The sequence below is a fragment of the Hyla sarda genome, chromosome 4 (assembly GCF_029499605.1).
Source record: "Hyla sarda isolate aHylSar1 chromosome 4, aHylSar1.hap1, whole genome shotgun sequence".
Taxonomy (NCBI): Eukaryota; Metazoa; Chordata; class Amphibia; order Anura; family Hylidae; genus Hyla; species Hyla sarda.
Window position 1 is genome coordinate 31345160 of NC_079192.1, and position 25063 is coordinate 31370222.

The 25063-nt window shown below is 45.6% G+C and overlaps 1 protein-coding gene across 5 annotated transcripts in view; it reads left to right on the plus strand.

Moving 5' to 3' along the window:
• Positions 1 to 25063, plus strand: part of MAST1 (microtubule associated serine/threonine kinase 1) — a 155736-nt gene that overhangs the window by 99960 nt on the left and 30713 nt on the right. For 4 of the 5 annotated variants that reach the window (XM_056570348.1, XM_056570346.1, XM_056570345.1 and 1 more), the window contains exons 5-15: positions 988 to 1069; positions 1890 to 2047; positions 2259 to 2334; positions 12722 to 12931; positions 13021 to 13122; positions 17441 to 17570; positions 17654 to 17718; positions 17829 to 17911; positions 21849 to 22057; positions 22948 to 23086; positions 23472 to 23604. In XM_056570348.1, coding sequence (XP_056426323.1) covers positions 988 to 1069; positions 1890 to 2047; positions 2259 to 2334; positions 12722 to 12931; positions 13021 to 13122; positions 17441 to 17570; positions 17654 to 17718; positions 17829 to 17911; positions 21849 to 22057; positions 22948 to 23086; positions 23472 to 23604 — 1387 coding nt within the window. The remainder of the gene's footprint in view (positions 1 to 987; positions 1070 to 1889; positions 2048 to 2258; positions 2335 to 12721; positions 12932 to 13020; positions 13123 to 17440; positions 17571 to 17653; positions 17719 to 17828; positions 17912 to 21848; positions 22058 to 22947; positions 23087 to 23471; positions 23605 to 25063) is intronic. The other variant, XM_056570349.1, reaches the window with a different exon arrangement.

Here is a 25063-nt window from a genome sequence, read left to right on the forward strand (position 1 = left end):
TACAGTGCCACACTGACGCTTGGTCTGCTACATCGAAGACATTTGAGGTCCTACATTGAAGAAAAACTAACATTTGGGGTCCTACATTGAGGACACAATAACATATGGGGTCCTATATTGAGGACACACTGTCACTTGCGATTCTATCTTAAACGGGTACTCCGGTAGAAAACTTTTTTTTTTTTTTTTTTTTTTTTTTTATAAATCAACTGGTGCCAGAAAGTTAAACAGATTTGTAAATTACTTCTATTAAAAAATCTTAATCCTTCCAGTACTTATTAGCTACTGAATACTACAGAGGAAATTATTTTCTTTTTGGAACACAGAGCTCTCTGCTCACATCACGAGCACAGTGCTCTCTGACATCACGAGGACAGTGAACAGTCCAGAGCAGCATATGTTTGCTATGGGGATTTTCTCCTACTCTGAACAGTTCTTAAAATGGACAGAGATGTCAGCAGAGAGCACTGTACTCATGATATCAGCAGAAAGCTCTGTGTTCCAAAAAGAAAATAATTTCCTCTGTAGTATTCAGCAGCTAATAAGTACTGGAAGGATTAAGACTTTTTTAATGGAAGTAAATTACAAATCTGTTTAACTTTGTGGCACCAGTTGATTAAAAAAAAACTTTTCCACCGGAGTACCCCTTTAATGGCACAAAGATGGGGAACTCGGGATTCCAGAATAGTAGAATACTGGGGCCTAAACATTGGCACAATGTCACTATGGGAATCAAATAGACACCTCTTGAGGTTCCACAAGTGGTCCCAGAACAATGGTGCACCAAAGCTTCTTGTGTTTCTGTGTACCATTGGTAGTTGAGGTAAGCAGCACACTGACACTTGTAGTCTAAGAGCAATGGCTCATTCACAGTTTTTGTAAATCCAAAATGATGGTGCACAATCATTTGGGGTTCCATAAGCTTCTTAGAACCTTGACCTCCCAATACTAGAACTGTATAACACATAAGTTCCCCTTACCTTCCAGCAGAACAGATGGCCGCCGCTGGTCTCTCGCTTCTCTTCCATCATCCGGATATGGGACGAATACTCCAAGCTCTACTGTTTCGGTGAGTTGGGGAAATTTGACAGAACTCTACCACACTTGGGAGGTTGTCTTGTTGAAATGGTGCCAACTGGGTGCCCAGAGCATGCCATACTGTTTGACCATTCATCGTGCTCAATAAATGGAGGTTTGGAAGTTTCTGGTAACTTTCATTTCAAAATCTTGGATGTTGTGAGAAAATCTTTCAAGAATCATTGTCCCACATCCAAAACCACCACCATAACTTCTAGCATTAAAGGGTCCTCCGCCCCTAGACGTCTTTTCCCCTATCCAAAGGATAGGGGATAAGATGTCTGATCGCGGGGGTCCTGCTGCACCCGGCGTCCGTTTAGAGCGTGGGGTGCAGCGCCGGAGGCTGGTGACGTCACGGCCGTGCCCCGCTCGTGACGTCACGGCCACGCTCCCTCAATGCACGTCTATGGGAGGGGGCGTGACGGACGTCACGCCCCCTCCCATAGACGTGCATTGAGGGAGCGCGTGGCCGTGACGTCACCAGCGGGGCACGGCCATGACGTCACCAGCCTCCACCCGGCATCGCCAGTCATCCGGCACTGAGCGAAGTTCGCTCCGTCCATCGGGGGTGCCGCCGCTGAGATCACGTGGGTCCCCCGCGGCTGGACCCCTAAGATGTCTAGGGGCGGAGTATCCCTTTAAGGATGACTATAATCATTTTATCTTTTTATCTTTTCTCCTTCTTTCATTCAGTCGTATCTCTCCGTATATCACTGTCATCCTCTGTCCCTCTTATACAGTCTTCTTAGCTCTTTCTTTTCTTTGTAACCCACATTCTCCTCGGCCTGTCCCTCTGTCTTTCTTCCTTGCAGTCCTCCTCCTCTTCTCAGGAACGCCTTCACCAGCTACCATTCCAGCCCACTTTGGACGAGCTCCACTTTCTATCCAAGCATTTCGGCAGTACAGAGAGTATCCCTGATGATGACGGTCGTAGGTCCCCTGCGGTCCGGCCACGATCTCGAAGTTTAAGGTAAGTGAACCTCCTTCCTATATTGAGCTTAGTGAGTAACAGTGCCGCTTGTCACCATCTCATATACCTGGTTTGTAGGCCTCTTGGCTGGATTAGCAAATTTACTAAATCCAAGATACTGGACCAAAAAAATGGAGGAGATACCCATAATACCATGTGTTAGCCTTTATGTTCTATAACCCCATCATTGAGAACTGTTTTCTGTCCTCAGCCCTGGCCGGTCACCTTCCTCTTACGACAACGAAATCGTGATGATGAACCATGTGTATAAAGAGAGGTTCCCCAAGGTAAAGATGGAATTTTCTTTCCTGAAATTCATCCAGAATTTGCATTCACTAAAGGGGTATTCCTGTGGAAATTTTTTTTCCCATATCAACTTCTATTAAAAAATCTTAATCCTTCCAGTACTTATCAGCTTGAAATTGTGTAGTTCTTTTCTGTCTGATCACAGTGCTCTCTGCTGACACCTCTGTCTGTATCAGGAACTGTCTAGAGTAGGAGCAAATCCCCATAGCAAACCTATCCTGCTCTGGACAGTTCCTGACACGGACAGAGGTGTCAGCAGAGAGCACTGTGGTCAGACAATAAAGAACAACTCAACTTCCTCTTTAGTATACAGCAGCCGATAAGTACTGGAAGGGTTAAGATTTTTTTTAATAGAAGTAATTTACAAATCTGTTTAGCAATCTGGTATAATTTGATTTGACATTTTTTTTCCCATCGGAGTACCCCTTTAATAGGGGGTAAATGTAAAAGGTTCTTACAATGCTTAACTAAAGGGGTACTCCCGTGGAAAACTTTTTTTTTTTAAATCAATTGGTGCCAGAAAGTTAAACAGATTTGTAAATCACTTCTATTAAAAAATCTTAATCCTTCCAGTACTTTTTAGGGGCTGTATACTAAAGAGAAATCCAAAAAAAGAAATGCATTTCCTCTGACGTCGTGACCACAGTGCTCTCTGCTGACCTCTGCTGTCCATTTTAGGAACTGTCCAGAGCAGCATATGTTTGCTATGGGTATTTCCTCCTGCTCTGGACAGTTCCTAAAATGGACATCAGAGGTCAGCAGAGAGCACTGTGGTCACGACGTCAGAGGAAATGCATTTCTTTTTTGGATTTCTCTTTAGTATACAGCCCCTAAAAAGTACTGGAAGGATTAAGATTTTTATTTTTTTAAACATATTTTTATTCAAAATTTTTCCAAATTTTATAAACTTGTACACAGGGCATTCCTGTGAAATAATTTGTAGTATAGAAATATTAACTATAACAACAAGACATATTACGATACAACGTTATCAAATCAATCTAGTATCCCGTACCCCTCCCCCACCCCATCCTAATCAGTAATCAGAACGCCAACCGGCGTAAGTCATTCAGGAGAGTATCATGATACTATAGGTGAGATCCCCTCGCATCGGATACCCAGAAACCAATAAAGAAATACGAATCAACGTCAAACAGGAACTCGAAGCCGGCCCAACGAGCCGGAAATGGATCTAGTAAGATACCAGGTCGTGTCTGTAAATGGTTGCATCAAAGAAATCAATTCCTCATTCGAATAAAAGGCCAGCATGAACGTTTTCCATTTCTTAAAAAACCATTTAGCCGATTTCTCTCTTGTTCTTAAAATTTCAAGGCGATCCAGCATCAGATATTTTTTCACTTGCGCTATAACTTCCATAGGCGAGGGCATGTAAGCCGACAACCAATGAGTTAGGAGACACCGCTTGGCTCCCAGTAGAATCGTGTGGTGCAATAATGTCAGAGAGACATCCTCCGGCGGTATGTGTAGGACTATAAGTAAAGGGGTCAAAGGTAAAGCGACTTTTAGTTTCCTATCTATCAGCGTGAAGAGAGCAGTCCAGAAATCCTGAGTCTTAGGGCAGGTAACTAAGCCGTGCAATAAATCAGTAAAGGGGGCATTACAGTTAGGGCATTCAGTCAGTCTGTCAGGTCTGTCAGGTGTCCGGGGTATGGTGAATCCGTAGGTAGCGTGGTGTAATATTTTAAATTGCGTTTCCCTCCAATTTTCGTTAATTACAGCTTTGCGTACCTTAGCCCATCCCTCCAGTATTGGCACAGAGGAGTCAGAGATCCCGAGTGTGGTTTCCCAGTATCTGAATAGAGAGGCAGAAGCAATCCCACTCCCCTTTCTGGTCAGATGTCGGTATAGTGTAGAGAGAGAGTGAGATGGATTGGCTGAGGTCACCAGACTATCAAAAGAGGTAGTTGAGCTTATTCGAGAAAGGTCAGCCAATCTTGGTGTTAGAAAGGACAGAACCTGTCGGTATGACAGATGCTGACCTGGACCAAGACCATATTGGGCACTCACTTCGGCAAACGAGAGATATCTACGTTCGGTAGGGTGCAGTAGTTGGCCAACAGATTGAAGGCCAGCTGATCTCCACAGGGCAAATAAACTGTTCTCCGAACCTTGTGGGAATTCAGGGTGGGACCATAGGGGCATGTACTTAGACAGGGAAAAGGGCAGGTGCATAAGGTCCCTGCCTATTTTCCACGTGGCAATTGTGTCCCTTATAATAATGCTATTTTTTATATGTGTTGGCAAGTTCTGGAGTTTGGAGTGAAGAATTCCAGCCAAGGACCACGGTGCGACCATGGCTGACTCCAGTGCAATGTTAGAGTATGTCGATTCACCCCTAAGCCAGTCTATGCAATGTCTGTATATACATGCCACATTATAGTGCCTCACATCCGGGAACCCCACCCCCCCTTTCTCTTTAGGAAGCATCAACTTTGATAAGGCAATACGGGGTCTCTTATTGGCCCAAATAAATTTAGTAAATGCTGACTGAAGTGACTGGATATCAACCCTCTTAAGGAGGAGTGGAATCATTTGAATGGGGTAAAGCATCTTCGAAAAGCTAAGCATCTTTAGTAGGTGGCATCTGGCTAGCAGGGAAAGCGGTAGAGACATCCACCTCTGCAACTCTCCTATTATTTTGCGGAACAACGGAGTAAAGTTAAGAGAGTAGATTGAAGAGGGGGACCTCCCCACCAATATTCCCAAGTACTTAAAGGAGGATCTGGTAACTAGGATCGGGAATGGCATTGATGCAGAACTGTGAGACAGGGGAATAGGAGAAATGTCCAGTAGGACGCTTTTTTCTACATTAACTCGGAACCCCGATACCTCCCCAAAATCAGATAGGATGGTAAACACCCTCGGTACAGTCCTTACCGGATCAGATAAGAAAAAGAGGATGTCATCCGCAAATAAAGTATGAGAAATTATTTGGGAACCCATCTGTATACCTAATGATCCCCTTTCCCTCTCAATGAGGAGAGATAATGGTTCAATGGCCAGATCGAAAAGAAGAGGGGATAGGGGACAACCCTGCCTAGTCCCCCTCTCAGGAGTGAAGAGTTCAGATAAGAAGCCCATAGTGTGGAGACGTGCTCTAGGTGAGGCATAAAGGGAGCGTAAGTAACCGAGAAAGGGCCCTCCGAACCCCATTGCCGACAGTACTTCCCACAGCCATTCCCAGCGAACACAGTCAAAGGCCTTTTCGGCGTCAATCGATAACAATGCCGCCGTGGGATGTCTGTGGGGCCGTAGATTTACCTCATCCAATACCGAGAGCACCGCTCTAATATGAGAAACCGAGGAGCGTCCCTTGATAAAGCCCACCTGGGCCGGAGATATTAATCTTGGTAATACAGTTGCCAGTCTGTCAGACAAAATTTTGGAGACTAACTTTAAGTCTACATTGATTAAAGAGATAGGTCTATAACTCCCTGGTAATAAAGGATCCTTCCCTGGCTTAGGCAAGACCCTGATGTGCGCCACATTAGAGGACGGCGGGATCGGGTCACCAGAAAGGTAAGAGTTGTACAGGGCCAGCAGGGAGGGAGCTACCTCATTTGCCAAGATTTTGAAGAAATCCCCGGAGAAGCCATCAGGACCAGGGGCTTTATTAAGTTTGAGATGTTTAAGGGCCCGATCTAGCTCCTCCGAGGAGATCTCTGCCCCTAACATCTCCCTTTCCTCCGATGTCAATGAGGGAAGAGATGAGTGTGAGAGCCATTGTGTGGGGTCTGCCATGGGGACAGTTGGCGCTGAGTAGATGTCTGCGAAATAGCTAGCTAAGATACCATTAATTATTTTGGGATCCCTGTGGGTAACACCTCTAGTATCCTTCAGGGCAGATATGTTACTCACCGGGAGGGCACCCTTAGCAAAGCGTGCCAATAGACGACCCGGTTTGTTGCCGAACCGAAAGAGAGAAGCTTCAAAATTGGATCTTTTGAGGTCGTCTCGCCGCTCTAACCAGCCATCATAAGATGCCTTGGCTGACATCCAGAGTTTTTTCGTGGTCTCAGTCGGCCCGGCAACAAAGTCGGTATAGGCCCTCTGAAGAGCAGAGCCGAGAGATTTAAGCTGTGTAGCTATTTTACGTTTTAGGGAGGTCGTGTATGCCAGGATTCTCCCTCGTAAAACTGCCTTAGCAGCATCCCAAAATAGTTGGGGATTGGTTACATGTGCCGCGTTATCCGCAGCGTATTCCCCCCACCAACCTTTCAGGAGTGAATGAAAATGCTCATCTCTTGCCAAGCTGGAAGGAAAGCGCCACAGGAAGTCAGATCCACGAGGGACCGAGTCCTGTAGCTGCAATAATAAGGGAGAGTGGTCAGAGATCACCATGTCAGTCAGTGAAATGTCCTCGGTCTTTAGTACAAGAGAGTCCGATAAGAAACAGTAATCGATTCTCGACCAAGAGTCATGAGAATGAGAGTAATGGGAATAGTCTCGTCCATCGGGATTTCTCGCTCTCCAAATGTCCGTCAGTCCTAAACTCAAGGTCCACGGGCCCAGGAGGCCGTCTGCTCGCCTAGGAACCGGTCCCAAGGTCCTATTGGAACGTCTGTCTTCCGTCCCATGCATTACCATGTTGAAGTCGCCCATTATCACTCGTTGAGAAGGAGAAAGAGGAGCTAGTCGCCCTGTTACGTCAGTCAAGAACTGGTCCTGTCCGTCATTGGGACCATAAATATTAACCAAGGAGAATTCGTCAGAGGCCGTCTTTACGTGAACTGCGCAAAAACGTCCTCTGTCATCAGAAACTACATTAAGAATGTCACAGGTAAAGTTCCTATTAAATAGTATTAAGACTCCGGCTTTTCTCGCTACAGCCGCCGAACCCTCTACCCTCCCTACCCACCATTTTTTCATGCGAGAGAAATCGGCTAAATCAAGGTGGGTTTCTTGGAGTAATGCTATATCAGGTGAAAGTTTTTTAAGATGTCTCAAAACTAGGCTTCTCTTGCGAGGGGATCTCAACCCTTTCACATTCCACGACACCAACCTCATAGAAAGGACTTACTAAGAAATAACCAAGGATATGAGTCGTGTATACCTCTAGTTGGGACTAAAGAGGAACTTCCAAATACTCTTTAGGAATGAAACACAATCCCACCCCCACTCCGAGCTGGATATCCCTACCTAGGGGACCACTTATCCACTGCTCTAGGGACTTCCCTTTACCACTACCTAAGGATATGCCAAGCCAACAAGGGAGCCCCCCCCCTCCTCCCCCTGAGTGACTAGATAGAAATGTGAGTATGTCCGCCAAGATTATAGTAAAGAGCCCGGGGACTCTCGAGTGAAAATAACAAGTCATACAAGTATCCCAATGCCCAAAGGTGAACCAATAATCAGCTAACCGAAGAGTGAGGTATCTGAGGAGACTCGAGACCGTATCTTAGTAGGAGGGCTAAAAACCCGGTAACTGGGAAAGATGGGTATACTATGACCAATCCACCCCCCCTTCCTAAGTATTCCCCTTCTAACCTAAGGAAGAACCTCAACATTACTGAACTACCGTATTTGTTTATTTCCCCCCCTCCCTCCCCCACCCTTTCCCTTCCCCTTTCGTTCCCTCCCCATTTTTACCCCCCCTCCGCAAAACAGTCTTCCCCACTGCTTCCCTAACTGCCGGAATTCTCCAGGCCCCCACCCTCTCATAGCCCAGAAAAAGAGAACTTGAAGAGGTGCTAGAGGATCCCTACTTTCCCACCCCCCCTCCAACACAAAGATCCTGTTCCCAGCCCCCCACCCTCCTCCCCTCCCGAGTCTCCAACTTCCCCACCCTGTAGGGCCGGTAGTCTCCTTAATCTACCCCGTATATTAAAAACAGAACCTTCAACATATTCAAGTGAACCCCCACATATCATGATGTCAGGACATGGTGGATACTGAAAAATAATAATAAAACATGAACAACAAAAGTCCTGTCTAGGGCCATGACTAGATCATATATCTGGTGCACAGTCAGTGATGCACAGAGTCTCTGATGGAATCAAAATAAGAGAAAGTCCATAGGGATTTTCTGGTTTCACGGCCTAGAATGGCACCAAGTCCACAGAGTCCGATTCAGCAGGAGGAGAAAGACTCCAAGATTACTGGGGCACCTTCGAGCATTATGTCGATTTGCCAGGTGGACACATGTAGTAAACAGGGATAACATATAGACAGGAAAAGAGGTACCTGAGGATGCAGCTCAAGTCTATACAATGTTCACGATGGGTTCTCGGAGTTCCATCTGTCCCTCCTGTCTAGAGGGGGGCGCTCTTGTGAAGGTGAACCCTGCTGGGGAGAAGAAACCACTGTGGGATCCGGGCGACGATCCAGAGGGGGAGCGATTCCAACCCCCTCCCGCTGCCTCCGCTGATGAGAAGGAGAGCCGCCGGTGTCGTTGCGGAGAAGAACCTCCAACTGCGCAGAAGCTTCCTCCGGTGAGCTGTAGATCGCAGAATGGCCGTCGGGAAAGAAAACTCGTAGGATAGCCGGGTATTGAAGAGTGAATCTGATACCCCGCCGATGCAGGGACGAGCAAAGAGGGGAATATAATTTCCGCTTGCGGCTAACTTCTGCAGAGAAGTCGCCAAATATTAGAAGCTTTGCTCCGTCCAGGGTCAAGTCAGTGTTTCTTCTCTTAAACGCCCGAAGAACTGCGGTCTTGTCCTGGAAATCCAGATACCTAGTGATGACCTGGCGCGGTCTAATACGCTGTTGCGACCCCAGGTGCCGTCCAGAGTCCCGGCCCTCTCTGAGATCCGAGCCCAAGCGGTGCGCCCGCTCAACCTTGCATGGTCGGGGCAGGCCCAGTAATTTTGGTAACATGAATTCGCACACATGGATGAGATCTACAGCCGGTACTGATTCAGGTATCCCCACTATTCGCAGGTTATTTCTGCGGGACCTGTTTTCTAAGTCTTCCACCTTATCCCCCAGACGCTTGCATTCAGCTTCCAACGAAGAGAGTCGTGTGTGAGAGGCAGCCTCAGTGGTCTCGAATGCCTGCACACGGTCTTCTACCGCCGCCATACGTGCGCCATGTTGCGACACAGTAGTTTGCAGGTCTAAGAGGGTAGTCTGTATTGCGGCCACTATCGATTCCTTAACCTTGGGCACTATCTTCTCGGCCACCGCAGCAGCCAGGGTCTCATAGTCGATCCCTGCAAGCTCTACCCGATCATCCCCATTAAGCCCACTACACGTGGAGAGCGAGGGAGAGGGCGCTCTGCTGGATGCAGGGGAGGAGGCCATGCTTGATCTTCCGCACCGACTCCCCGAGCGCGGCTCACCTTTATTTTTGGACTGTTTCTTGTCTTTATGGTTGCCCATCGGGATCAAGTATCTGTCCATATACCCCGGGCGGACACTGGTGTTCAGCGTTAGAATGAGGCAGGTGAAATTTGCGGGTATAGTAGGAGAAGGTAGAGGAGCGGGCTCCCTGCACGTCCTCACAGCATGGCGCCGGAACCGGAAGTGTTAAGATTTTTTAATAGAAGTGATTTATAAATCTGTTTCACTTTCTGGCACCAGTTGATTTAAAAAAAAGAAAGTTTTCCACGGGAGTACCCCTTTAAACTCCCGTATCCTCTCTGCTTTGGACAAACTATTTACTAATAGGTTGCATGTACATAGGTTTTCTAACTTGGAGAACCGATTTAAAATGAGTAGGATAAGCTGCAGTACCAGGCACAGCCACTCCACAAATTATGGAGCATTGCTGTAAAGGGGTACTCCACTGGCCAGCGCTCGAAACATTTAGTTCTGAACGCTGCGTTCGCGCTGCGGGGGTCGGCCATGTCTTCAGGTGACATCAGGCCACACCCCTTCAATGCAAGTCTATGGGAGGGGGTGTGGCAGCCGCCACATCCCCTCCCATAGACTTGCATTGAGGGGGCCTGGCCTGACATGACTAGGGGCGTGCCTGACACCCGCAGCGCGCACACAGCGTTCAGAACTAAATGTTCCGAGCGCTGGCCAGTGGAGTACCCCTTTAAATGGGTTGTCCCATTTTGTCTGTTAGCTTTTTCCAGCCACCTCCGGAGGTGGCCATGAAACCGAAAGCGGTCAAGTTACGCAATTAGCATAACTCCCATTGATTTTCATTGGAGTTACATAAACAGCGCAGCTCTTTTATGTTTTCCATTTACACAGCAGAAGTTCTTTATTCTGGACTCACTGAATGATTGAACATGTTCATTCTTTCGGTGGATTTCAGCACGACCTATAACTTGGAGACCACACCGGTTTATCCTCGTCACTTTGCAAAATTGGCGATTTTTTTTTTTTTAATTTTGCACACATTTTGAGTGACTTCTTAAAGGGGTTATCCAGGAAAAAACTTTTTTATATATATCAACTGGCTCCAGAAAGTTAAACAGATTTGTAAATTACTTCTATTAAAAAATCTTAATCCTTTCAGTATTTATGAGCTGCTGAAGTTGAGTTGCTCTTTTCTTTCTAAGTGCTCTCTGACGACACGTGTCTCGGGAACCGCCCAGTTTAGAAGCAAATCCCCATAGCAAACCTCTTCTACTCTGTGCAGTTCCCGAGACAAGCAGAGATGTCAGCAGAGAGCACTGTTGCCAGACAAAAAACAACAACTCAACTTCAGCAGCTGATAATTATTGAAAGGATTAAGATTTTTTTAATAGAAGTAATTTACAAATCTGTTTAACTTTCTGGAGCCAGTTGATATATATATATATATATATATATATATATATATATATATATATATATATATATGTTTTTTCCTGGAATACCCCTTTAAGGCCTTGGCTTAAAAATTCAGCTCGGAAATTCCGTTGCAGCAAAGTCCACTTGTTTTCAATGGGATTCTGCTCAAACGTGCACACAACAGAATTTTTTGCAGCAGTAAAATGCTGTGGGAGTTCCAATTTTGGCCTCCGCAGAATGAATTGTCAATTCTTTCTGCGGAGTCCACTCAGAAATACATTGCCTTCTATGGAGGCGGCACATTTCCGAGTGGTCCTAATGCTGACATATTCTCATGGCGCCCGCTGTCTGCGAAATTCCACTGTGTCAACATAGCCTTATGGAGAAAAGGTTCCATTCTTGTCTATGAGTTGTGTCTGGTATTGTAGCGACGCTCCATTTATAGCTGATGCTTAGCATAGGACTAGGCCGCAAATTGGAATTTTTTTTTTTAAATTGCTGGAAAATTAGCATAAGTCGATAGATTAAAAGAAAATAGAAATTAATTAATTTAATTAATTAATTAATTAATGAAATTAAAAGATCCATAATCAGCAGTAGCAGCAGCTAACCTGCTCGCTGATGGTTTCCAGATAGTAATACAAATGGATCAAAAAACAGCAAAAACTTTTAAAGCCAAAAACAGCGCCACTCCTGACCACAGGCCATGTGTAGTACTGCAGCTCATTCCCATTTCACTTCAGTGAAGCTGAGCCACGATACCAGACGCAACCTGAGGACAGGAGTGGCGCCTTTTTTGCAACAAAAAAAAAAGATATTTTTTAAATCTGCGTTTTTCTAATACTGGACAACCCCTTTAATAAAGATCTATTACAGATAAACCTGACGATTTAGGGAATTTTTTCACTTCCACATCCGAATCCTTTACTCCTTAACATGCCTGACTTTATGTTAATTTACAGATAATTTCCTTTATTAATAAATTATTATAAAAGTTATTATTAAATATTATTAAAATGTAAAGATACCATTAAAGGGGTATTCCAGGCAAAACCTTTTTTTTATATATATCAACTGGCTCCGGAAAGTTAAACAGATTTGTAAATTACTTCTATTAAAAAATCTTAATCCTTCCAATAGTTATTAGCTTCTGAAGTTTTCTGTCTAACTGCTCAATGATGATGTCACGTCCCGGGAGCTGTGCATGATGGGAGAATATCCCCATAGGAACTGCACAGCTCCCGGGACGTGAGTCATCAGAGAGCAGTTAGAGAAGGATTAAGATTTTTTTAATAGAAGTAATTTACAAATCTGTTTAACTTTCCGGAGCCTGTTGATATATATATATATATATATATATATATATATATATATATATATATATATATATATATATATATAAGTTTTGGCCTGGAATACCCCCTTTAAGGGAGAATTGAGACAATTAAAACTTTTCAAGTTTTGATCAGTCGGGGTCTGCATGTTCAGACCTCCACCAATTGCTAGAACAGGGTTTGCAACCAGTGTGCCTCCAGCTGTTGCAAAACTACAACACCCAGCATGCCCGGACAGCCTTCGGCTGTCCGGGCATGCTGGGAGTTGTAGTTTTGCAACACTGGTTGGGAAACGGTTGGGAAACGGTATCCTAGTATAAAGCATCATGCTTGTTCATTCCAGGCCACAGCTCAGATGGAGGACAGGCTCCGCGTATTTATCTCCAACTTTTCTCCTGAAAACGTCCTGCCCCTGGCCGATGGCGTCCTGAACTTTATCCACCACCAAATTGTGGAGCATGCCAGGGACTGCCTGACACGGAGCACCGAGGGGATGATCACCAGTCCCTACTTCTACCAGCTGCAGGATAACCTGGACAAGCTGCTGCAGGACGTAAGATGCCAGGGAGAGGGAGAGGAATGATGGAGGTGGAATGGTAAGGAACAGACAAGGAAATGCATAACAACCTCTGCGCTCTACAGGCCGTGGAGCGATCGGAAGGGTCCGAAGTGGCTTTTATCGCCCAGCTGATGAAGAATCTGCTCATCATCATCTCACGGCCGGCCCGTCTACTGGAGTGCCTGGTGAGTCCATGACATGTATTCGGGGCGGTCTACAGACCCTGGGTCAGCCGCCGGCATCCACACCTAGATTTATCACTTTACAGTACACTATCTATCTACCTATCAAGCTAATAAATTGGCACTGTATTTCTCTATATTGGAACCATTTTACTTTTTTATATATGTGTGTCAATTTTCCATGCATTATAATACTGTATAAATAAGTCTAAATAAGTCATACATTTACAAAGGAAATAATTACCACCATACTGTTACTGACCAAATTCTTAATACTGAGACCAGTATTACCAATGAAACCAGTATGCAAGGAGAAATATTATCACCGTATATATTACCACTATACTGTTACTGACCAAATCCTGTGTACTGAGCACGAAATTAACAATAACACCAGTATACAAGGAGCAATATTATCACTATACATATTACCATAATTCTGTTACTGACCAAATCCTGTATACTGAGACCAATATTACCAATAATACCAGTTTACAAGGAGGAATATTATCACCATACATATTACCATCATTCTGTTACTGACCAAATCCTGTATACTGATATTACCAATAAAATCAGTATACAAGGAGGAAATATTCCCCCTATACAGTGACCATATGGTTGTAGATATAAGCTACACAGGCTCTGCAGACCATATAAGTGAGTACATACAGTTATATCCGGTGATGTCTTCTCTGATCGGAGTCGTTCACTTTCCTTTAACTTCTACATCCGGCCCATGGCAATTTTTTTCAGCTATGACCCCAGTTATGCCTCCACAGAACCTGCCAGGCAAACATTTTAGGTTCTGCACTTTTCCAGCACCTATAGTGCACCTATAACTATTCCAGTACCTATAGAGTGGGTAGATATGTATCAGCAGTCCCCTTTATGCAGTAGTATCAGCAGTCCCCTTTATGCAGTATTATCAGCAGTCCCCTTTATGCAGTATTATCAGCAGTCCCCTTTATGCAGTAGTATCAGCAGTCCCCTTTATGCAGTAGTATCAGCAGTCCCCTTTATGCAGTATTATCAGCAGTCCCCTTTATGCAGTATTATCAGCAGTCCCCTTTATGCAGTAGTATCAGCAGCCCCCTTTAGGCAGTAATTGTAGAAGCCCCCTTTAGTTAGTGGTGGTAGCAGCCCCCTTTAGTAAGTAGTGGTAGCAGCCCCCAACATATAATAGTACCAGTAGGTATGCAGAAAGGCAGTCTTACACCCTCCCCTCCCCCCTCTATGTTATCTAAATAGTTTATGGGAAAAAAAAAAAACAACAAAAAAAAAAAATACTCACCTTCCCACCGGTCCCAAGCAGAGCCCCCTGCTCCAGGGACATCTCTGTCCAGGCCGCACAGAACGTCTATGTCATGGCAGCGCAATTATATGACATCATTTCGCCGCCGGCACCATGACAGACACTGTGCGGCCTCCCGGCAGGTATTGGGATGGGTGGTAGGGCTGGGAGCTCCGCCACTCTGCAGCCGCTGCATACAAGGCCCTGACACTAAATTCAGGACTAGAGACGAGCGAACTTACAGTAAATTCGATTCGTCACGAACTTCTCGGCTCGGCAGTTGTTTTGCTTGATGCACAGGTGCTTAGAATGGGCGGGTGGTTTGGATGCTGGCTAACTTTATTACAGCAGGCAGAGTGGCGCCCCCCATCAAGAGGGCGCTCTAGGCGGCTGCCTATTTTGCCTAAAGGCAGAGCCGGCCCTGGCCTTAGGGTACGTTCACATGTGCTTAATCCGCCGTGGATTGTGAATCCTCAGCAATTTGGAGTCAATGTGAATCCTCCTAATTCACTGCGGATTAGGTACGTGTGAACTTACCCTTATAAGCATCTGGCACGAAAAATACAAATTTTTACATTTCTGCCTATTGAGAAAAGAAATAAACTCCTTGCAGGTTACTGTGAAAGCAAAACGAAAGCCATAGGCAGCGCACATCAGTAATGCCAACCATTGTGCCCCCCGCTGTTGACAGTCTATTTTTTATTTTTATTTTTTTTATTAATAATCTATATATTTTTTTTTATTTTATGTAAAAAAATGGTTTCTCCCGCCGCTCCTGTGTGTCTGCAAGGCTCCCAGTAATAAATATCTTCTCCCGCAGCTTTATAGAGGGAAGGTGGGGGGGGGATCTTTATTACAATCCTACAAGCTGCAGCATCCATTATATGCTACAGCCGAGCCCTATTTCCCCAGTGATGTCTGACGTCAGGGCTTCATTACGCCTCCTGCAGCCTATGGGGACGGCAATGTACACAGTCGGCGATTTTACAGTCATCTCCAAAGACGTAGTGACAGGCGGCTTATTGCTGCACCATTACGCAATATTCTTTATAGAATACTATTTATCCAAGCTGTGGACCTCAAGCTGTCACAAAACTACAACTCCCAGCATGCCCGGACAGCCAACGGCTGTCCGGGCATGCTGGGAGTTGTAGTTTTGCAACAAGTGAAAGTCCACTATGGGTTCCCCCGTGATCTCGACAACATGGGTACAGAAACGCACTACCTCTCCATTCATTCTCTATGAGAGCTGCAATTGATATTGCTTTGTCCTTAAAGGGGTTATCCAGGAAAAAAACTTTTTTTTAAATATATATATATCAACTGGCTCCAGAAAGTTAAACAGATTTGTAAATTACTTCTATTAAAAAATCTTAATACTTTCAGTACTTATGAGCTGCTGAAGTTGAGTTGTTCTTTTCTGTCTCAGTGCTCTCTGATGACACGTGTCTCGGGAACCGCCCAGTTTAGAAGCAAATCCCCATAGCAAACCTCTTCTACTCTGTGCAGTTCCCGAGGCAAGCAGAGATGTCAGCAGAGAGCACTGTTGCCAGACAGAAAAGAACAACTCAACTTCAGCAGCTGATAATTATTGAAAGGATTAAGATTTTTTAATAGAAGTAATTTACAAATCTGTGAAACTTTCTGGAGCCAGTTGATTTAAAAAAAAAAAAAAAAAAAAAAAGAGGTTTCCACCGGGGTACCCCTTTAAAGGGGTACTCCACTGGAAAACTTTATTATTTATTTAATTTTTTTTATTAAATCAACTGGTGCCAGAAAGTTAAACAGATTTGTAAATGACTTCTATTAAAAAAAATCTTAATCCTTCCAGTTCTTATTAGCTGCTGAATACTACAGAGGAAATTATTTTCTTTTTGGAATACAGTGCTCTCTGCTGACATCACAATCACAGTGCTCTCTGCTGACATCTCTGTCCATTTTAGGAACTGTCCAGAGCAGCATATGTTTGCTATGGGGATTTTCTCCTACTCTGGACAGTTCTTAAAATGGACAGAGATGTCAGCAGAGAGCACTGTGGTCGTGATCTCAGCAGAGAGCTCTGTGTTCCAAAAAGAAATGAATTTCCTCTGTAGTATTCAGCAGCTAATAAGTACCGGAAGGTTTAGGATTTTTTAATAGAAGTCATTTACAAATCTGTTTAACTTTCTGGCACCAGTTGATTTAAAAAACTACACTACCTTTTATGTACAGCAGGGGGCTCGAAGAAGTAAATTCTATTACACTTATAAACCCTAATATAAAGAGGTTGTACTGAACACTTAAAGGGGCACTCCGTTCCTATACATATTATCCCTTATCCTATCATGTCTATGGGAGGGGGCATGATGGCTAGTACACAGCAGTCACTCCCCCTCCCTTAGACTTGCATTGAGGGGGCATGGCCGTGATGTCATGAGGGGCGTGGCCAACCCCCCTCAGCGCGAAAACAGCATTTGGAACATTTAGTTACGAATGCTGGCCAGTGGAGTACTCCTTTAAAGGAAAACTGCATTAAAATAACACTTATCCCATATCCACAGGATAGGGGATAAGGGTTTGATTGTGGGGGGTCCGACCGCTGGGACCTCCATGATCTCCCGCACGGGGCCCCGTCTCTCCCGTGGCGCTCTCGTATAGGAGGCGTGCTGGCTGCAGCATAACGCCACGGCCGACAAGTCTCCTCCATGTATCTCTATGGGAGAGGCTGGGATGTAGTGTTCGTGCCTCCCCGCCTCTGCCACAGGAGGGGCGTGACGTTGTCCTCAGTGAGGTCGACAACATGCGCATTAGCCGGCGCACAGCGCGGCAATTCTGGGGCCCTGTTTGGAAGATCGTGGGGGTCCCAGCAGTCAGACCCCCCCTTGTTCAGACACTTATCCCCTATCCTATGGATAGTAAATAAGTTTATTTTGACTGCAGATCTCCTTTAAGGGGACATTCTGAGACGTATCAGAAGATCCCCATGTGCTGCCATAACACCATGGAGCACCATTTTACATGTTTTCCTGATCATTTCTCAATTTGCAGGAATTTAACCCTGAGGAGTTTTATCACTTGTTGGAAGCGGCCGAGGACCAGGTGAAGGAAGGAAACCTTAAGAAAGATATACCCAAATACATCCTACGACAGCTGGGGCTCACAAGAGACCCATACCCAGGTAACAGCCCTTTCACAGTCTCCATTATTGGGTATTAGACAGTATAAAACTGTAACCAAGGACTTATTACTATTCCTCTATAGACGTAGCTGCTGAAGAACCTCTTACCTTGGAGACACACACACCTGAAAGTGAAGATACTACGGAGGTAAGAGGCCATATCCGGAGCTGCTGATGTTTCAGAAAGTTTTCCTGACCTTCGAATAAACATGTATCTCTTGTTATTCAACCGATATTCTTACCGATATTATTATTTAGGGCAAAGGAGCCACCAAGCCGATAAGACCGCCTGAGGAGAGTGACTTTGAAACCATTAAACTGATCAGCAATGGTGCCTATGGGTGAGTAAAAACCGATAGTATAGACTCTCTGCTGAGAGAGAGAGGAAAAGGGGCAGCCTCATTTATGGTCAGGACACAGAACTCATCATACGGCTGCTGCATAGACAACGCCCTGTATGTTAGTGGTCAAGACATATCCTGGTCACTACTGTTCTACAGGGTCAGCAGAGGCAATAACATTTCCTGCACTCTTGCTTTATGTTCCAGGCCCTTATGATTAGGCTGACCATATATTCTTGGGAAGGGATTATGTAATGTTCTGTACTATATTTCCGTGAATGTTAGTTAGTGTGAAAATATGAGATTTAGTGTTAAGATACTGTAGTAAGGTGTTAAAACAAAGAGATTAAAAAAAAAACATTTTGTCTCCCTTTAACCCCCCATATATAGTTGTAGGCCCCCATACTGCTCCTATATATAGTTATAGGCCCCTAGACTGTCCCCATATATAGTTGTAGGCCCCCTATTTTGACCTTATATATAGTTGTAAACCTCCATACTGTCCCCATATACAGTTGTAGGACCTTATACTGTCCCCATATATAGTTGTAGGACCTCATACTGTCCCCATATATAGTTGTAGGACCTCATACTGTCCCCATATATAGCTGTAGGACCTTATACTGTCCCCATATATAGTTGTTTGACCTCATACTGTCCCCATATATAGTTGTAGGACCTTATACTGTCCCCATATATAGTTGTAGGCCCCTATTTTGACCTCATATATAGTTGTACGCCTCCATACTGTCCCCACATATAGTTATGTGCCTTCATACTGTCCCCATATACAGTTGTAGGACCTCATACTGTCCCCATATATAGTTGTAGGACCTCATACTGTCCCCATATATAGTTGTACGCCTCCATACTGTCCCCATATATAGTTGTACGCCTCCATACTGTCCCCATATATAGTTGTAGGCCCCAATACTGCCCCCATATATAGTTGTAAGCCCCTATACTTCCCCCATATATAGTTGTAGGCCCCTATACTGCCCCATATATAGTTGTAGGCCCCTATACTACCCCCATATATAGTTGTAGGCCTCCTTACTGCCCCATATATAGTTGTAGGCCTCCTTAATGCCCCATATATAGTTGTAGGCCCCTATACTGCCCCCATACATAGTTGTAGGCCCCTATACTTCCCCCATATATAGTTGTAGGCCCCTATACTGCCCCCATATATAGTTGTAGGCCCATATACTGCCCCATATATAGTTGTAGGCCCCTATACTGCCCCCATACATAGTTGTAGGCCCCTATATTGCCCCCAAACATAGTTGTAGGCCCCTATACTTCCCCCATATATAGTTGTAGGCCCCTATACTGCCCCCATATATAGTTGTAGGCCCCTATATTGCCCCCATACATAGTTGTAGGCCCCTATACTTCCCCCATATATAGTTGTAGGCCCCTATACTGCCCCCATATATAGTTGTAGGCCCCTATACTGCCCCCATATATAGTTGTAGACCCCCTATACTGCCCCATATATAGTTGTAGGCCTCCTTACTGCCCCATATATAGTTGTATGCCCCTATACTTCCCCCATATATAGTTGTAGACCCCTATACTACCCCCATATATAGTTGTAGGCCTCCTTACTGCCCCATATATAGTTGTAGGCCCCTATACTTCCCCCATATATAGTTGTAGGCCCCTATACTACCCCCATATATAGTTGTAGGCCTCCTTACTGCCCCCATATATAGTTGTAGGCTCCTATACTGCCCCCATTTATAGTTGTAGGCCCCTATACTGCTCCCATATATAGTTGTAGACCCCTATACTACCCCCATATATAGTTGTAGGCCCCTATACGGCCCCCATATATAGTTGTAGGCCCCTATACTGCTCCCATACATAGTTGTAGACCCTTATACTACCCCCATATATAGTTGTAGGACCTCATACTGTCCCCATATATAGTTGAAGGCCCCTATACTGCCCCCATATATAGTTGTAGACCCCTATACTATCCCCTTATATAGTTGTAGGCCCCTATACGGCCCCCATATATAGTTGTAGGCCCCTATACTGCTCCCATACATAGTTGTAGACCCTTATACTACCCCCATATATAGTTGTAGGACCTCATACTGTCCCCATATATAGTTGAAGGCCCCTATACTGCCCCATATATAGTTGTAGGCCCTATACTGCCCCCATATATAGTTGTAGGCCCCTATACTGCCCCCATACATAGTTGTAGGCCCCTATACTTCCCCCATATATAGTTGTAGGCCCCTATACTGCCCCATATATAGGTGTAGGCCCATATACTGCCCCATATATAGTTGTAGGCCCCTATACTGCCCCCATACATAGTTGTAGGCCCCTATATTGCCCCATACATAGTTGTAGGCCCCTATACTTCCCCCATATATAGTTGTAGGCCCCTATACTGCCCCCATATATAGTTGTAGGCCCCTATATTGCCCCCATACATAGTTGTAGGCCCCTATACTGCCCCATATATAGTTGTAGGCCCCTATACTTCCCCCATATATAGTTGTAGGCCCCTATACTGCCCCCATATATAGTTGTAGGCCCCTATACTGCCCCCATATATAGTTGTAGACCCCTATACTGCCCCATATATAGTTGTAGGCCTCCTTACTGCCCCATATATAGTTGTAGGCCCCTATACTTCCCCCATATATAGTTGTAGACCCCTATACTACCCCCATATATAGTTGTAGACCCCTATACTACCCCCATATATAGTTGTAGGCCTCCTTACTGCCCCATATATAGTTGTAGGCCCCTATACTTCCCCCATATATAGTTGTAGGCCCCTATACTACCCCCATATATAGTTGTAGGCCTCCTTACTGCCCCCATATATAGTTGTAGGCTCCTATACTGCCCCCATATATAGTTGTAGGCTCCTATACTGCCCCCATTTATAGTTGTAGGCCCCTATACTGCTCCCATATATAGTTGTAGACCCCTATACTACCCCATATATAGTTGTAGGCCCCTATACGGCCCCCATATATAGTTGTAGGCCCCTATACTGCTCCCATACATAGTTGTAGACCCTTATAGTACCCCCATATATAGTTGTAGGACCTCATACTGTCCCCATATATAGTTGAAGGCCCATATACTGCCCCCATATATAGTTGTAGGCCCCTATACTGCCCCCATATATAGTTGTAGGCCCCTATACTGCTCCCATATATAGTTGTAGGCCCCTATACTGCCCCATATATAGTTGTAGGCCCCTATACTGCTCCCATATATAGTTGTAGGCCCCTATACTGCCCCCATATTTAGTTGTAGGCCCCTATACTGCCCCATATATAGTTGTAGACTCCTATACTGCCCCCATATATAGTTGTAGACCCCTATACTGCCCCCATATATAGTTGTAGGCCCCTATACGGCCCTCATATATAATTTGAGGCCCCTATACGGTCCAATATATAGTTGTAGGCCCCTATACTGCCCCCGTATATAGTTGTAGGCCCCTATATTGCCCCCATATACAGTTGTAAGACGCTTCTGTGCCCCCATATACAGTTGTAGGCCCCCTCTCCACTATGCCCCCATATATAGTAGTAGATAGGCAGCCCCCACAGACATATTGCCCCCAGAGGCCCAGCCATACTGCCCCACTGTTCAGTGCCCCATTGCTCCTCCGGTCCGGCTCTAAGATCAGGCAGCGTGGGCTGTGGCCACTTTAAAAACAGTGACCAGGAGCTGCTGCATCTCCAAAAAGGCAGAAATGTTAATTTTGTCCTGTTTTGTAAAAAAAAAAAAAAAAAGTTGATTTATTTTTAATAAAAAAATAAAAAAGGGGACAGTCCCGTTCAAAACGTCGCATATGATCAGGCTACCCATGATACACTTGGTTTAGATATATGGCGACATGTAGGTTCATCTGTGATTCTGTGGCTTTGGGTCATGGTCTCTTCTCCAACAGAGCAGTATATCTCGTCCGGCACCGGGAGACCCGCCAGCGGTTCGCCATGAAGAAGATCAACAAGCAGAACTTGCTGCTTCGGAACCAGGTGCACCAGGCCTTCGTGGAGCGAGATATCCTGACCTTTGCGCAGAATCCCTTTGTGGTCAGCATGTTCTGCTCTTTCCAGACTCGGAGGCACCTCTGCATGGTCATGGAATATGTAGAAGGTGAGATACACAATGTACCGGACATCACGCGGCGTCCGCTCTTCTCGCTCATCTTCATCTGTTAACCCCTTCTGGTTAACAATCTTAAAGGGGTACTCCGGTGGAAAGCTTTTTTTTATTTTTATTTTTTTTTTAAATCAACTGGTGCCAGAAAGTTAAACAGATTTGTAAATTACTTCTATTAAAAAATCTTTATCCTTCCGGTACTTATTAGCTGCTGAATACTACAGAGGAAATTATTTTCTTTTTGAAACACAGAGCTCTCTGCTGACATCATGACCACAGTGCTCTCTGCTGACATCTCTGTCCATTTGAAGAACTGTCCTGAGCAGGAGAAAATCCCCATAGCAAACATATGCTGCTCTGGACAGTTCCTAAAATGGACAGAGATGTCAGCAGAGAGCACTGTGGTCATGATGTCAGCAGAGAGCACTGTGTTCCAAAAAGAAAAGTATTTCCTCTGTAGTATCCAGCAGCTAATAAGTACTGGAAGGATTAAGATTTTTTAATAGAAGTAATTTACAAATCTGTTGATTAAAAAAAATAAAAGTTTTCCACCGGAGTACTCCTTTAATTTCTACTTCCCTAGGACCATAATGTAAAGCCCCCACCCCAGCTGCTCACCCACGTCTATGCCCCCCAGCTCCTCTCATACAGTTTTTCCCAACCAGGACGCCTCCAGTTGTTGCAAAGCTACAACTCCCAGCATGCCCGGACAGCCTTCGGCTATCCGGGCATGCTGGGAGTTGTAGCTTTGCAACAGCTGGAGGCACCCTGGTTGGAACATGCTTTAATGTCTATCACCCATGCTTCCTATGAAAAAGTTTGGGGTACACCTGATTTGGGTCTCACCCCCCCTGTCTTCTCATCCTATGTTCTGTGCCTGGTAGGGGGTGACTGTGCCACGCTCCTGAAACACATTGGTGCTCTTCCTCTGGAGATGGCCCGGTTATATTTTGCCGAGACAGTTCTGGCTTTGGAGTACCTACACAACTACGGCATCGTTCACCGGGACCTGAAACCGGACAAGTGAGTAGCAGTCTGTTAACATATACCACATATAGCAGAGTTTCCCGAACCAAGGTGCCTCCAGCTGTTGTAAAACTACAACTCTCAGCATACCCCGACAGCCAAAGGCTCTCCGGGCATGGTGGGAAAGTAGTTTTGCAACAGCTGCAGGCACCCTGGTTGGGTAACATTGACATATAAGATGGTTACTAGGGGGTAAACTGCTTGACAACCAAGCAGTTTACCCCCCTAGTAAATAAGCTTGTCAGGAACAGTTCCCTAGCAACCAACACTCAGCAGATGACCGGCTCATAGCAACATAGGTCATGTCATTTCTATAGGATCTTCCTTGCAGTTTTGGCTTGTGCCATGATGTCTCTTCCCTTCTTCTCCCTTACATCCTCAGTCTTCTTATAACTTCAATGGGTCACGTTAAGCTGACGGATTTCGGCCTGTCCAAAATGGGGCTCATGAATCTCACTACTAATTTATACGAAGGGCACGTTGAGAGTGAAGCAAGAGAATTCCTGGACAAACAGGTGAGAGTGCGGTGTGTCTGTGTCACCCTGTAGTGGGAGGAGCAGACTCCATGTCACATAGCTCCTCCCTCCTGTCTGTGTCACCCTGTAGTGGGAGGAGCAGACTCCATGTCACATAGCTCCTCCCTCCTGTCTATTTCACCCTGTGATAGGAGGAGCAGACTTCACATCACATAGCTCCTCCCTCCTGTCTATATCACCCTGTGGTGGGAGGAGCAGACTCCATGTCACATAGCTCCTCCCTCCTGTCTATATCACCCTGTGGTGGGAGGAGCAGACTCCATATTACATAGCTCCTCCCTCCTGTCTGTGTCACCCTGTAGTGGGAGGAGCAGACTCCATGTCACATAGCTCCTCCCTCCTGTCTATTTCACCCTGTGGTAGGAGGAGCAGACTTCATATCACATAGCTCCTCCCTCCTGTCTATATCACCCTGTGGTGAGAGGAGCAGACTCCATGTCATATAGCTCCTCCCTCCTGTCTATATAATTCTGTGGTGGGAGGAGCAGACTCCATATTACATAGCTCCTCCCTCCTGTCTATATCACCCTGTGGTGGGAGAAGCAGACTCCATATCACATATCTCCTCCCTCCTGTCTATATCACCCTGTGGTGGAAGGAGCAGACTCCATGTCACATAGCTCCTCCCTCCTGTCTATATCACCCTGTGGTGGGAGGAGCAGACTCCATGTCACATAGCTCCTCCCTCCTGTCTATATCACCCTGTGGTGGGAGGAGCAGACTCCATGTCACATAGCTCCTCCCTCCTGTCTATATCATCCTGTGGTGGGAGGAGCAGACTCCATGTCACATAGCTCCTCCCTCCTGTCTATATCACCCTGTGGTGGGAGGAGCAGACTCCATGTCACATAGCTCCTCCCTCCTGTCTATATCACCCTGTGGTGGGAGGAGCAGACTCCATGTCACATAGCTCCTCCCTCCTGTCTATATCACTGTGTGGTGGGAAGAATAGACTCCATGTCACATAGCTCCTCCCTCCTGTCTATATCACTCTGTGGTGGGAGGAGCAGACTCCATGTCACATAGCTCCTCCCTCCTGTCTATATCACCCTGTGGTGGGAGGAGCAGACTCCAGGTCACATAGCTTCTCCCTCCTGTCTATATCACCCTGTGGTGGGAGGAGCAGAATCTATGTCACACAGCTCCTCCCTCCTGTCTATATCACCCTGTGGTGGGAGGAGCAGACTCCATGTCTCATAGCTTCTCCCTCCTGTCTATATCACCCTGTGGTGGGAGGAGCAGACTCCATGTCACATAGCTCCTCCCTCCTGTCTATATCACTCTGTGGTGGGAGGAGCAGACTCCATGTCTCATAGCTTCTCCCTCCTGTCTATATCACCCTGTGGTGGGAGGAGCAGACTCGATGTCTCATAGCTTCTCCCTCCTGGCTATATCACCCTGTGGTGGGCGGAGCAGCCTTCACATCACATAGCTCCTC